The sequence below is a fragment of the Anguilla rostrata genome, chromosome 6, assembly GCF_018555375.3.
Source record: "Anguilla rostrata isolate EN2019 chromosome 6, ASM1855537v3, whole genome shotgun sequence".
Taxonomy (NCBI): domain Eukaryota; kingdom Metazoa; phylum Chordata; class Actinopteri; order Anguilliformes; family Anguillidae; genus Anguilla; species Anguilla rostrata.
The window spans coordinates 2,414,854-2,429,586 of record NC_057938.1 but is presented as its reverse complement, the minus strand read 5'-3'; the positions used below and the strand labels follow the sequence as shown (position 1 = coordinate 2,429,586).

General features: G+C 42.0%; 3 protein-coding genes and 2 long non-coding RNA genes across 13 annotated transcripts in view; 3 read left to right on the top strand and 2 right to left on the bottom strand.

Annotated features, from left to right (window-relative positions):
- LOC135258184 (zinc-alpha-2-glycoprotein-like) overlaps positions 1-14,733 on the top strand; it is a 35,632-nt gene that overhangs the window by 11,047 nt on the left and 9,852 nt on the right. Inside the window, exons 1-2 of one of the 2 annotated variants that reach the window (XM_064341483.1) lie at positions 9,378-9,529; positions 9,668-9,955. The exons of the other annotated variant lie outside the window; for it this stretch is intronic. Coding sequence (XP_064197553.1) covers positions 9,385-9,529; positions 9,668-9,955 — 433 coding nt within the window. The 5' untranslated portion in view covers positions 9,378-9,384. Of the gene's footprint in view, positions 1-9,377; positions 9,530-9,667; positions 9,956-14,733 lie in introns of those variants that run through there. 2 annotated transcript variants of the gene reach the window in all.
- Positions 1-14,733, bottom strand: part of LOC135258183 (major histocompatibility complex class I-related gene protein-like) — a 40,449-nt gene that overhangs the window by 18,987 nt on the left and 6,729 nt on the right. For 2 of the 8 annotated variants that reach the window (XM_064341477.1, XM_064341481.1), the window contains exon 1: positions 3,301-3,514. The exons of 2 other annotated variants lie outside the window; for them this stretch is intronic. In XM_064341477.1, coding sequence (XP_064197547.1) covers positions 3,301-3,400 — 100 coding nt within the window. In that variant the 5' untranslated portion in view covers positions 3,401-3,514. Of the gene's footprint in view, positions 1-1,682; positions 1,705-3,300; positions 3,515-14,733 lie in introns of those variants that run through there. 4 more of the 8 variants (XM_064341476.1, XM_064341480.1, XM_064341473.1 and 1 more) reach the window with 3 other exon arrangements.
- LOC135258186 (uncharacterized) lies at positions 2,884-3,478 on the top strand. The gene is made up of 2 exons (XR_010330898.1): positions 2,884-3,010; positions 3,047-3,478. It is a non-coding gene; the product is annotated as an uncharacterized LOC135258186 (long non-coding RNA).
- On the bottom strand, positions 10,764-12,940 carry LOC135258185 (uncharacterized). The gene is made up of 3 exons (XR_010330897.1): positions 12,197-12,940; positions 11,889-12,034; positions 10,764-11,504 (listed from the first exon to the last, which is right to left on the bottom strand). It is a non-coding gene; the product is annotated as an uncharacterized LOC135258185 (long non-coding RNA).
- On the top strand, positions 13,103-14,728 carry LOC135257905 (lysophosphatidic acid receptor 4-like; the record flags this gene model as incomplete). The annotated part of the gene is made up of 1 exon (XM_064341118.1): positions 13,103-14,728. A coding segment is annotated over exon 1 (840 nt), but the record flags the coding sequence as incomplete, so codon positions are not given.

The window sequence follows — 14,733 nt, the reverse complement described above, 5'->3', positions numbered from 1 at the left end:
GCACAAGTGCAAAGTCGCGAATATCCTACTTGTACAGTGACGAAGTACATGTAGGCTACTTCGGTGGTAGTATGGGGTTACAGAAGAAGTCATAGGACAGATGGACCGACGACAACGTCGCTTTTTCATACGTCAGTGGGCTAATTTGCCTAATCTTCGAGGGACTTTAGACCGCGGTGGAAACGCAGACAACCATGGGCTGAAGGAACCTTTTAGTTCGGTGGTCCATCTGTCCTATGATTTCTTCTGTAACCCCATACTACCACCGAAGTAGCCTACATTATTTTCTAATAACCGGGACAGCCCGGTTATTAGAATAAAGAGGGGTTTATTCCACTTATATACAACGGGTTACCAACAATGATTATATATGGTTACTTTTGTATTTTTTTTATCGATTTAATCACCTGGAATTGAAATATTCTTCTGCAGCCGTTTGGGCTTATTTTACTGTTGTCGAGCAAAACTGTTGTTGGTAGTTGAACTTGGACCGTTGTTATGCAACAAATAGGATAGAACAGGCCAATAGTCAGGTTGTAACTGTTTTATATATCCTCTCAAACACATTCATTATGTTTATGCGAACATTCACTTTCATGTCTTGACATCCGAAGCGACCAAATGCATTCACATTTATATGTATAACTGGCAACAACAGCAGAAAACATGCACACGTTGTAAACAATTTGCTGTTTGATTACTTTCTCATCGTCAATTCCATATCGCAAATCGCAAAATGACAAGAATAGAACGAAAACTCGGACTTGCGTGAAAATTTAAATTGGTAGTGGTACAGCCACCATTTGCTTTCCTTCGAAGTTACTGCTAGCCGAGCAGTGAAGTGTGCCCTCCAGATGCGAACCCTGCACCATAAATTAGTCCATAGTCTTCCTCGTCTTTTTGTGGAATTGAAAAATGGCAGAGTAAAATTACGGCAGTCTGAAAAAGCTAAAGGGACGATTACTAGAATTAACCTGTTATTTTACCCTGACAAAAAGTGCGGAAGGTGATTTCCAGTTTCCTTTTTCTGTATCACCAATGTGAATTACGCAGAACTACCGCATACCTCACATAACAATATCAAAAGTTTTGAGTCAATTACAACGGGCTAACAAAGAAAATCCGGAAGAAAATATTCAGAAACCGAATTAATCCGTTTGAATGTTTTGGTACGTAATATGCCGTCCCAAAAGGAATGCTTTATAAAAAAATTATAAAACGAATACAAAAGCAAGAAAAGAACACATTATAATTCCAAGACGTTGGCAAGCTATAACCAAAACTAGGCTACTGCGCCGCATATAACATACAAGTTTGATTTGAAGTTATGAAAATAAATTGGTTTGCGGCTGCATATTTTTAAACATGGCGACTAAAAACAAACAAAAAAATGCTGCAAGTACTCGACTAATCAGAAATATTCAGCGCTGCAAGCTCCACCCAAAAGGTTCCTGTACTTTTGGAAAGTACTACCCCCCAAACAGGAACTTTTTGGGGGGTAAAATAAATTTTTTTTTAGACCCTAGTTCCTGCGGTGGAAACGCACTGAGTTCCTCAAAAGGTTCCTAGTTCCGGGGTAAAGTTCCTGCGGTGGAAACGCGGCTTTAGTTACCACCACCGCTGTAGTCTACCCAAACTGAAAGTAAAACTAAAATAGATCAGATGAAAACGTCGATTCGTACCTGACATAGTGGATCAAACAATCTCAAAAACGAAATAAATGTAATGAATGCTAATCATTTAACCTACGGTAGTGTGCGTACGGGGTCACAGTCAACTCTCACACTATCTCGGTTCCTCCCTTTCCTGCACACAATTCGGGAGGAAAAGAGACGGGTATTAACCGTATTAACACTCGGTACGGTAGCTTAGAGAGCGTACTTCAGAACTGGAGAGAGCGTAACACCCTCCATTGTGCATGTTGTGGGCAAAAGAGCCAACGTGTAGAAAACCAAGGAGACGTGGAGGACGTGTTGGTAGTGGAGCATAGAGCGCAGTGGCGTGTGGCCCAAGACTTGACTGGGGTGGCCCAAGTGGAGCACTGCCTTATGCAGGGGTGGCATGAAGTACGAGCACACACGCACGCACGCGTCAGAATAGCATTAATTTACCATTTTTGTCTCCACTACACACTACCCATATCTACTTTAATTACCAACATTACAGTGTCTTACATTCCTGTGTTTAAAGTTTAATTTAAAAGATAAATAGACCTACCAATCACAACACATTAGAGTGGCACCATACAAAGTATACTCATCTTTCAGGAGCGACATGCGACAAGTAGCGAGACAGCCGAGAATCTCTCCAATGAGGAGACTTCCTCACGAGACACACACGTGTGTAGTTGGCTGCTGCTCAGCTACTGCTCCGCTCCAAATCATCTTCTCTGGGTTTTTGGCAGGCAAGACACTACTCAAGGGCATTACTGCCTCTCAGGTTTAAGACTGAATTGTCAGTGAACTTTAAGCGGTCTAAACTAGAAAAGGGCTATAAATTCTTTTTTGAGGAGTTTATATAATGTATGTGAGGAGAAAAGTTTAATATCGAGTCTAATCTTATTCACAAAGCAGTAGCTAACTAGCTAGCTATCGTAATGAGTTAGTTTATGTTAGTTTGCAACATTATGACAGTCATGCTGCCTAGCAAGTTTTTTTCTTATTTTGGAGTAAATCTGTGGGAAAGCTGTGAAAGGGCAAATAAATTCTTTTTCGAATTGGTACACAGGGGAACGCTACAAAACAAAAAAGCTCTTCGTCGCTGCCATTGTTTTGGTGGCTCTTAAGATAACCGGAAATGGGAGACGCCTCAGAGGTAACTTGGTAAAAGTCTTGGGAAACTATTTATTAAAATGTACACATTAGGCTACATATTTTTACAATCTGAAAACGTAACGATCATTAACAGAGTTTCAGAATAATACCATCGGGAAAGTTTTACGTAGAAGTAAGCGGCACATGCTTACTTCTATTTGCTTCACAAACTGGTTTTGCTCAAAGCCAGCTTATCAGTGAAGTCCATAGACCATATAAAAAAATAAAAATAGGTCGTGAAAAAAATGTCTGTGAAATTGCCCTGACTGCGTAACCACATGAGACACGACCGACCAAAATTACCGAAGTGCGAGTAGCCTAAGCGGAAAACCTAGACTACATTATCTGCTAGACAATAAGCATCTGCACCAGCAAAGCACGTAACGCAATCAAACCAATGCATATTGTGTTTTAGCTAATAACAATAAAAAGAAAAGTCGAAATTTTACTTATTTCGAAAGGCAAAGATGAAAGCGTCAATACGTACCTGATACCGTGCCCCCAAACAATGTCCAAAACAGTGAAAAGCTATAAATGCAAAACATTTTACAAAACCACTTAGAAAGACTATATCCATCCTGGTCCATTAGTTATCAATGAATAGCCATGTGAAATATTTACACCACGCTGTTACAGCGAGAGTAGGAGCTATAGACTGGTTAGAGTCTCACGAGCCAGACGAAGTTCAAGAGAGAACTTGGGAGATTCTTTGAAGTGTGGACCATAGACCGAATGAAATAGGTGTGGGCGTTGTTGTAGGTGACATCATTATGACATCAAGGTCTGGTTGGCAGACCCTCATCCACACAGATCCATTCACTCACCCTGAAGGTTTGATCTCGTTTTACCCAGTTTGATCTAGTTTTACCCAGTTTGATCTAGCTGCATCCTATCTTCAACACCAAGGTTTGTCAGTCCTTACACATTCTGTCAAACCAATGCTTCTACTCCACACTCTACTCTCTCTCCCTCTCTCTCTCTCTCTCTCCACCAACCAACCATAAAAAGCCCTTTTATGGTACTGTAAACACATCTCTGTAATAGTTCTGAAAAACCACAGACAAAAATTTCTCTCTTCCCTCTCTCTCTCTCTGCTGCATGCTGGGAGTTTGTGGTGGTGATGGTGTGGTTGCTGTTATGCTGTTATGTACAAGTATATATATAGCAACCACATGGTGTACGCAAGTTCAGGGAGCATGAAATGCTTTGAGTGTGGGGATGTGGGACATAAGCGTTTCGCTTGCCCGCATTACAAAAATAAAACTCAGGGGAATGCTGCAGAAAGTACCTCAGGTCCTAGCGTTGCAGCTGGGGAGGTAAGTGACGGACTGTCTATGCAGGCGGGAGTACAGACTTCCTTAGTTCACGATCAGGAAGCGAATTCACAACAACAACAGCCGGAGAATGAACAAAATGAGGCTGCGGTTAATTCGGCCATGGGGTTGGACACAACTGCAGGGCCAAGTGGTGAAATAGAGGAATCGGATGCAGCGGCGGCGGAGGTTTCTGTGGAAACGGGAGGCAGTCAGGCTGAGTCCAGTCAGGTGGAGTCTAGGGAGGAGGGGGGCGTGTCAAAGACGCCCGTAGTAGAAAGCCGAGCAAATAGCGAGTTGGAACAGATGGACGAAGATTCAGAATCTGATTCATCGCAGGGTAGTGATCTGTATTCGATCGAACAGATAAACAATTTTCTTAACGAGACTTTCGGAAAAAAGGTTCAGGTAGAGGACCACTTCCCTGATACGGACAAATTTATTAGGTCATGTGCTGCCTTAAGGAAAAAGGTGGGATGTGACCTTCTAGATGAGAAAAAACGTTTTAGGCTCAGAAAACACGTCACATCACTGAGGAAAAAAGTGACTGGTGCAAGGAAAAGGCAGGCCAAATCAAAATAAAGTTTAAATAATGATTTTTAATCACAGGGTGTTTTCTTTCTCTGGATGCCTATTACTGTCCATTTTTCTGGCTTCACTATCTTTTATCCTTTAAATATTAATGGTGGAAGGGAAAGACAGAAAAGGGCTTTAGTTTATGAAACAGTGTCGCAAAAGAAATTAGACGTAGTCTTCCTCCAGGAGACCCATAGTGATATTGGGAATGAGGTAGACTGGGGTTTATGGTGGGGAGGGCAGTATGTTTTAAGTCATGGCACTAATTTCAGTGCAGGAGTCTGTTTGTTTTTCTCCTGAACTAGGGACAGTTATTAAATCCACCACTGAATTAGTTAAGGGCCGGGTTATTTTAGTTAGGGCCGAAATAGAGGGCAGTTTTTTCTGCTTTATTAACATTTATGCTCCCAATCAGGGCTCAGAGAGATTAGCTGTTTTTAAGAAGCTGAGGGAAGTTTTAGCACAGTGCAGTCAGAATGAGTGCATTATCATAGGAGGGGACTGGAACTGCACTATAGATTTTACTGTGGACAGGACCAGCGAGGAGCCTCATTTACAGTCGTCCTCCTGCCTCTCTAGCCTGGTCACACGTTTGTGTGGTCACACGCTGACGCATGGAGACTTAAGCACCCTACCACAAGGCAATATACCTGGGTGAGGATAGCTGATGGTAGAGTTAGTGCAGCCAGGCTTGATAGGATCTATATCTCTCAAAATTTTATTTCAAGACTATTTAAGAGTTTTATCTACCCTGTTACTTTTACTGACCATCATCTTGTAACAGTGGATATCTGTCTGTCCCAGACTGTGAAGGCTACATCATATTGGCATTTTAACAACAAGCTAATACAAGATAGGGCCTTTTGTGAAAAATTTGAATTTCTTTGGGAGTGCTGGAGAAGAAGGAAAGGGGAATTTGTTTCACTAGGTCAATGGTGGGAGGTGGGGAAAGCTCAAATTAGAATTTTTTGTCAACAGTACACATCACATTCTACAGCAATTATTAAAGGAGCAGTGCAGGATCTTGAACAGGACATTAAGAATATGGAGAGTTGCTTGATTGAGGAAGATAATTCTGGTAGGAGGGACCTTTTGCAACAGAAACGACAGGAGTTGAGTACCTTGTTGCAAGAAAGAGTAAAGGGAGCATTAGTGAGAGCCCGGGTCACAAACATAAAAGACATGGACGCCCCTAGTTCTTTCTTTTTTAACTTAGAGAAATCAGGGGCACAGAGGAAGCGGATGATCTGTCTTCGCCTTCCTGATGGGAGGGTGACCACAGACCCAGGCCAAATGAGGCAGCATGCTGTAGATTTTTATACTGCCCTCTATGGGGAGGAGGACTGTAACCAGCAATGTACTAAAGAGCTTCTCCAGGGGCTTCCTCAGCTGGGTACTGAGGAGCAGGCTGCGCTGGACTCTGAGCTCAGCCTGGAAGAGTACCAAAGCAGTTGGGCAGCTGGCTTCTGGTCGGTTACCAGGCATCGATGGGCTGTCCATGGATTTCTACAAGCGCTTCTGGGATATACTAGGAGCGGATCTACGAGAAGTGATGCTGGATTGTCTACAGGAAGGGGCACTACCAGTGTCTTTTCAACGAGCAGCTCTCTCTCTTTTGCCAAAAAAAGGGGACTTAGCCTTAATTAAAAACTGGAGGCCTGTCGCACTCCTGTCAAGCGACTACAAGGTGCTCTCCAAGGTTTTGGCAAATAGACTCAAGGAATCATTAGCAAAACTGATCCATCAGGATCAGTCTTATTGTATTCCTGGACGATCCATTATGGACAACCTGTTTAAGATGCGTGATGCAATGGATGTGTGTAAACTGTATGGTCTAGATATTGGCATAATTTCCTTGGACCAGGAAAAAGCTTTTGATCGTGTCAATCACCAGTATTTGTTTTCCACACTCAAGGCGTTTGGTTTTGGGGAGCTTTTTATTTCTTGGGTAAAGCTGCTATATAGTGGAGCTTCGTGTATGGTCAAAGTGGGGGGTGGTTTAAGTAGGCCTGTAATAATGAGGAGGGGAATCAGACAGGGCTGCCCAATTTCTGGACAGCTCTACAGTTTAGCCATTGAACCTTTGTTATGTAGGCTTAGGGGTAGACTAACAGGACTGTCTTTACCAGAGCTACCAGGGGACGCACCAGTGAGCGTTTCAGCATATGCTGATGACATAAATGTCCTTATTAAGACACAGAGCGATGTGGAGATTTCGGTGGACAGCCTAAAGCTGTATGAGAATGACTCATCGGCAAAAGTTAACTGGGAAAAGAGTGAGGCCTTACAGCTGGGGGGGTGGAGGACAGGGTCATTACCCAGTCTGCCAGGGATGCTTAGGTGGGAAAAAAGTGTCTAAAGTGTCTGGGGCTAAAGTGTCTAGGAGTTTTTTTAGGGACTACAGATTTTCAGAAGAAGAACTGGGAAGGGATGTTGGACAAGGTTGTTGCTAAGTTGTCTAAATGGCGGTGGTTGTTCTCATGGACAGAGGAGACTGGAGGACGGTACATGAGCTTGCCAGAAGGATTGATACCCGGTCAGTACGCTTGGTAGAGCAAGTTGTAGAGAGGGTCCGTGCTTCACTTCCTGGCCCGTTTCGGATGGAAATTCAGAGACTCAAGCAAGATGGCTGGCCAGACGTGGAAGAGGAGATGGGGTTTCCAGCTTTAGCTGTAACTGCAGCTGTTGATCGTCAGCAGGATGCAGATAACTCCATACTATGTCTTAGCACACCTCAGCTGGGAAATTTTGAACGGATCAGTAAAAAAGCTCTGTATCTGGCAGCAGTAAAGGTCCATCACCAAGCCACTCTGAGGAAGGTGAAGCCATCGGGGTGGCCAGGGGATTTGGGACCAGGTTCTTACCTGAGAGGGTGTTGGCGCTCCCTGTATAAGCCTCCCATAGAAAAGCGTACTGCGGATCTGCAGTGGAGGCTTGTCCATGGGGCCATCGCTACAAACAGACACATTGCACATCTTGATCCAACAGTGGAGGAGACTTGTTTATTCTGTGGGGAGGTAGAAAGTGTGGAGCACCTCTTCTTTGAGTGCGATAGGCTAGCTGGCATGCTAGGGATAGTGAGGCAGTGGTGCACAGGGATAGGCATGGTTTTTTCTAGGGAGCTGTACATAGGAGGGCCAAGGTACATAGTTTTAGAGAAGAGGAGGGTGTGTCTGCTAAATTATATTTTTGGGCAGGCTAAGTTAGCAACTTGGATGAGTAGGAAAAACAAAAGAATTGGGGAAGGATCAATAGACACAGCGAAAATCATGTGTGGACTGATAGCAGCAAGGCTTTGCGTAGAGTTCTCCTACTATACACTTGTGGGAAACAAACAGCTTTTTGAGCACTTGTGGGGAGTAAATAGGGTGCTATGTCATGTGGATGAGGAAGGGGGGCTTAATCTTGGTTTTTGATCCTTTGAATTTTTATTATTTTCTTTTAATTTTTTTTGCTGATGGAGTTTGGATGTTTTTTTAATATAAGAAAATGGAAGTGTATATGTTTCTCTTCTCTCTCTCTCGCTGTCTCTCTCTCTCTCTATCCCTCTTTTCTCTAACTATTTCTCTCTTTTCTGCCTGTGGTTAGTTTGTTAATTGGTTTTTCTCTTTATGTTGCTTGTATATTATTTTTATTTTGAAGTACAGTAATTTCTGTGGTTAAACAATGTCCCAATAAAAGGGTTTTAATCTCATCTCTCTCTCTCTCTCTCTCTCTCTCTCAGTTCAATTCAAATAAGCTTTATTGGCATGACGTATATATATATATATATACATGTTGCCAAAGCATGAGTGGAACAAACAGAAACATATGAATATAACATTTAACAATAATAAAGAAAAGTATTTAAAAAATAAATAAATAAAAATAAATTAATAAATAAAATTTTTTAAAAATTATTTTAAAAATGAGATTGTGTCATTTCTTATGTCTTCTTGTTACTCCCTGTCCCTCAGTTTGTGGCAAGTGGCAATGTATTGTGCAGCCAAAGCCACACATTCTCTCTTCTCTCCTAAGAGGAATGGCAGCTTCTAACCTCTGATAGTGCTTCAAATTGAGGGCAGATTTCTTTTAATTTAAAGAAGTACTGTTTTCTTGATGCACTGTATTTTCCACATCTTGTGAGGAAATGAAGCTCTGTCTCCAACTCCTGAATATCACACAGTGAGCACAACCTGTCCTCTCTGGGCAGCCAGGTCTGCTGGTGCCTGCTGGTCTCAATGGCCAGGTTGTGATCCCTGAGTCTATATTTTCTCAATGTTTTCCTTGTTTTTGTTTCTTTCACTGTGGTCAGGTAATCTGCCACAGCGTACTCTTTGTAGGGCCAGATAGCACTCTAATTTGCTTTGTATTTTTGTTTTTGTGTCGCAATAGGTGATGTAGTTTTCTTTATGTTTTGCTATAATTTGGTTGACTCTAATTGTGAAGAGCTGTATTGAGTCTGCATTGTGTTTGGGGTGGTTAGTGAACTAAGCCTCAAGACTAGCTGGCTGAGGTGGCTCTTCAGTGGGCCCATCTCTCTCTCTCGCTCGCTCGTTCTCGCTCTCTCGGGCTCTGTGCGCAATGTTCCGCTGCTGGTGTAACTTTAACGTCAACTGTCACTGGTTGACAGGAAGAAATGGCGTCAGTTGCCGGTCATCATTGGAAAGCAGCTTGCATTTGCAAATCAGTATAATTACGAGATGTTCAGAAGTGTGCCCCGTAGAAATTGTATGCGTGAAGGAAGAGGCCATTCTCTGTGCAAGTCTGTCAAACGCCTTAATATGGAGCACTGGAACAGAGGCAGAACTAACATCTTAAAAAATGACACAGTACTTAACATGTCTGGTAAGTGAGGGCCTTTATTTGAGCTCTAAATAATTCTGCCATACCTATTTTCTGCCAAATCATATTTAAAGTTCCAAGTAAAGGCCATGCAGTGCATGCAGGTATAATCACTGCATCATGTACATCCATGTGTTTCAGGTGCTGCCGTCCTGCAGGGGAGGTTTGGCTGTGAGATCGAGAGAAACTCTGACTCTGTAAGTCGTACGAGGGCCTTTGCTCAGTACGGATGGAATGGAGAAGACTTCCTGTCCTTCAGCCTCAGCAGGATTCAGTGGGAGGCTTCAGCAGGATCTGCTGTCCCCATTACAAGGAAGTGGAATAGGGACCAGGACATCACCTTGGAAATTAAGAACTACATAGATTACATCTGTGTATATCACCTGGAGAGAAGTTTGAAGTTTGAAGCAAAGGAGAGCCAGGAGACAGGTTAGTACCATGGTCCCATACAAAAATGGAACACACTGCAGTATAGTGGGAAAATGGAATATATTATCAAGTTGTCAGAATATGCCAATATTTTGGGAACTATTCAAATTTGCTCCTGTCATTGCGATATGTGTGTATGCGTGTATGCATTTTCCTAAAAAACAAAAAGGCACATAATTTCAGTATTTAGCATTATGTTACATTTCCCTAAGGGGTTCACACATCTTCTGAACACTCTTGTGACTGGCCTCCCTGCTTCTACCATCAGGCCTCTACAGACGACCGGTGAACTGCTGCTCACCTGGTCCGCCGCTCACCTGGGGTGCATCCCATTACTCTTCACTCCTGACCTCCGTTCCTCCACGCCCCCCAACTACCACACGTCTCCTACCCTGAAGTATGTGGAGGAAAGGACACAGATACACATTTAGACAATTCTGGTAATAGTACTATGCGCCTAAATCTCACAAACAGAAAAGCTTTGATGGGTAATAGCCTTCAGGTCTGGCAGTCAAGGTGACCAGAACTTGAAAACTCATAAGACCTCCTTCTCATGATATTTTAGGATTTGGCAAATTGATTTCATAAGTAGAACAAGGACCCATAAGATGTAACCAGACCTAAAACTCATTGTGTTACCACGCTTGGTCAACATGGGTCTCAGCATGTAAATGCTATTAAAGCTTTCTCTTTACAGCTTGAGAATGAATATAAGGACATATGATAGCAACATACTTAACCAAACTCTCAAGGATGACCAATGTTGAGGTCTCAGATCAACACAATGACATTTGAACTTACACGAGGGCACCTTATATTGAATCATTTTTATTTTAACATACAAAATACAAAATACACAACCGTGACATTCAAAGCTGACAGAGTAAAAAAGATAAAAAGCATTTATCAATTTATTATAATGTGGAATTTATTTTGAAGAAATATAGCAGTGTCATCGGCCAGCTGACTAACTGTAATTAGACTTCAGTGAGGGAACAGAGGGCTGCACTGCACTGCCTCAGTTACACTCTTAGGGGAGAACCCTGGGGTATTTTAGTTATGGTACCCTCTCTAAGAGCCACTTTACATTACATTACATTTATTTGGCAGATGCTTTTATCCAAAGTGACATACAAGAGTGCATAGGATGGTCATTGCAACAGCTACAGAACACAGGTTCGATAAGGTACAATACTCATTTCGTACAGTTATTTATAGCCAATGACACAGTTCGGTTCACACAGTGAACATTATTCTGACCTAACGTAAGTCAAAATAGGAGGAAGAACACTACATTACAGCCATTTTAGCAGGCGCTCTTATCCAGAGCAACCTGCACAACTATTTACGCAATTATTTACACAGCATTTACATTGCATCATTTATACAGTAGGATTGCTAAATTTGCAGTCAATTCAAAAGATCTGCTGCATGTGTTGGATGGCTGGTGTTGATTTTCTCCCTTGAATCCTGATTAAGCTGCTGATCTGGGTTCCTCTGGTGCATCGAAAAATTGGTCTGCTCCATTTGTATTTATTTTTGGTGCAGCCTACAATGTAAAGAAAGTGAACATAACCCTTTAGGATTCAGCATGTGGGCATTTATGCTTAACCATCACAAAAAAACTAGTTTAGCACCAGCAGTATCTTTGCAAATGGGGCCTTCTATATTGCACTGAGAAATTGTGTTTTCAGAATTAGTTTTCCTTACTTGTCTGGTCAGTAAATAAATAACAGAATTTGCAATGTTGAATTCCCATCAGCCTCCTCTCCTCTTACTGCACATATCATTTATGGTCATTTTTATGGTAATTAGAACTGATATAAATGTATACAATTATTACAAGGTACTCCTCAATGTAAGAGACAAGATAAGATGCTAAGAGTGCTCCTTCAGGGACTTAAATCCAAGGTGAATTTCTCCTGTTTCTCACCTGTTTGCAGCATTTGCGTCTCAGTATGAAAATGGAAACCCCAAATAGTAAACCAATGGCCAACACAGGTAGCACCATAAGAAACCAGTAGTAATGTCCAGTGTCATAGTCTTGCTTTGGTTCAGCCTGGCCCCATATCTTCCCATCTGCAAAGGCAAAAAGCAGCAATATTATAGTCTGACAGCCACACTGACGGTTCATGCCACACTCTTTTATAGGGGTCACGATTTTGTTCCCACAGCACTAATAATTTCATCTGGTCCTGCAAGTCAGCATCAATGGAAACAGGTCACAGTGAGCAGTTTTACCCCATTTGACCCGTTGCTTAAGACTTCTGAACTGGACTTCACAGCTATATGATGCTTCAATGCTGTTAGAGATCTCCAAACTCTTTCTCAGCTGGCAGGTCCCATCCCCGTTTGGTCTGATCCCAGAGGACAAAAGGCCGTCTTCTTCAGTGATGATGTCATCATCCCGATAAACCTCCACCGTCGTGTCTCTGCAGTGAAATCCTGAAACTAGGCTGGTCAGAATAACCTTCCCAGGGTTTAGGGATCTCTTAGCGAATACTGCAGCTGTGGGCTCAGCTGAAATGGAAAAAAGGAAAAGGCTAGTTTTGGAGGGGTGGTCTGGTTAGGTTGCCATCTGCAGGCGAAGAGGTAGCGGTTTAGCAAGGAAAATAAGTTTTTTTGTGCACAAGGAACGGCCTCTTTCTTGTGTATTTTAGAGTAATTATATTCTATGTAGTACCAGTGTACTTTAATGTGAGTATGTGTACATATTAGCAGGGCTACATTTAAATGCTCAGGCAGCTTGCATTGAAATTGAAAAAAGATCACAATTTAAGTAAGGTACCATCATTTTTGTAAAAAAAAAAAAAAAGCAATAAAAAAGAATCATTTGCAAGCTTAAACTCATTTTCAGGTGTACTCCTGGGTTTCTTTTTGCTCACTGATTTTGTTACCAAACATTTCTTTAAATGTGCAGATGCATCTTTTTAACACTAACACTATGTGTTTAAAAAGATGCATCTCCTATGTATACGTGTTTGTATATATACACACATATATACGTACACATGTATATGTACCTGATACCGTGCCCCCAACAATGTCCAAAACAGTAAAAAAAAAAAGCTATAAGTCCTTTGTACAACTTTGTACAAAAAAAATAAAAAAACCTATATCGATCCTGGCCCATTAGTTATCACCTGTAGTAGTCAAATTAATTTAGATTTTATTTCTTGTATCTTGAACAGATGTTTCAAAAGCAACAACACTTGTATAGGGAGTAAATTAAAAAATGATGATGTGCATTCTGAGAGTAAATATAAATTGACAATTAGCTGAGAGAGGGACATTTCAAACATTCTGTGCAAAGTCATGCTCAGATCAGAGTCAAAACTAAAGCAAACAAGGTTTTTCCTCCTCTGCATGTTGCTTAATGCTGGAGGACTGTTCGGTATACTAAGTTCAGAACTGAGACCCTTACCACAAACCACAGAAAACTCACTTTTGATCCTGTCAGCATTTTAAATGCAGCTCCAGTTACTGGGCCGCCCAGAGTGGTATCTGGGTGTGATCAACATTAGAATTTCAGTTCTAGTCTGCATCTGCCAAATGTGTGGGTTTGAACACAATGTAGCTTGAAAAGGTCACCAAAATGTTTGTGTTGTCATTTATATGTTTGTTAAAGGAGTTAAGGTGTTTATAAATGTCAGGCACTAGAGCGAATCAATTAAAGCATTTCAGATACTATTCTTAATATTACCTTCTGCTTTTAGAGACACCTCTTTTAAACAAAAGTCAGTAGGCAATCTTAGCCAAAAAGGCACATATCTTACTGTCTAGATGGTTTCTTGCTTAAGTTATGAGATTTGTGTGCATCAAGACCTGAAAATGTACTGAAAACTCTTCATGATTTTGTTTTTGTGTTTTGTAAATTATTATTTAATTATTGTTAAATGACCTCTCCCCCATCTCTCTCTCTCTAATATTATTATGTTATTACAGGGGAAAGCCATGGGTTCAAACAAATCCCAGAATGTCACTGACCATAAGGACCTGGTTTTTGTAGGGACTTATTCATTGGTCTTTGTGGCTGGCCTGACCCTCAATGTTATTGCCCTGGTGGTCTTCTGCCAAACCAAGTTACGTTCTCATACCATGGTCTACATGACAAATCTGGCTGTGGCTGACCTGTTACTCATCTCCACTCTTCCTGTGAGGATCTACTATTACTTGGGGTTCTCAGGGCTATCTCAGAACCTCTGTGAGGGCCTTGGCGTAGTTCTACTGGTCAACATGTACGGGAGCATCTTTCTTCTGACGTGTATGAGCTTTGATCGCTGCATGGCTGTCTGCTATCCCATGTCATCCCGTGTCAAGGAGGGGCGCAAAAAGGCATCGTTGGTGTGCCTGGGTGTCTGGATGCTGACCGTGGGAGCCAGTTTGCCTATCTACCTAAAAAAAAAGCCAGGCAACAATCAAACGTTGTGTTTCATGAGCGACCCAGTCTATGCCACCCAGCCTGTGGCTGTGTTCACCACACTCACTATAGGCTTTGGGATTCCACTCACCACCATGATGACATGCTCCTGGTTCCTGGTCAGGGCCATTAACCGCAGCACAGTGGCACAAACGGATGTGATTGACAGCCGGAAGATCCGGAGGATGATCACTGTCAATCTGGTGATCTTCCTGGTATGCTTCCTTCCCTACCATCTCATTTTGGGGCTGTTGTACATAAACTATGTACCCTCGCTATGCACAGCCCTCCATTACAGCCTGGTTTTAGCCTGCGTCAATGCCATGCTAGATCCTTTGGCATACTACTTCACCACTGA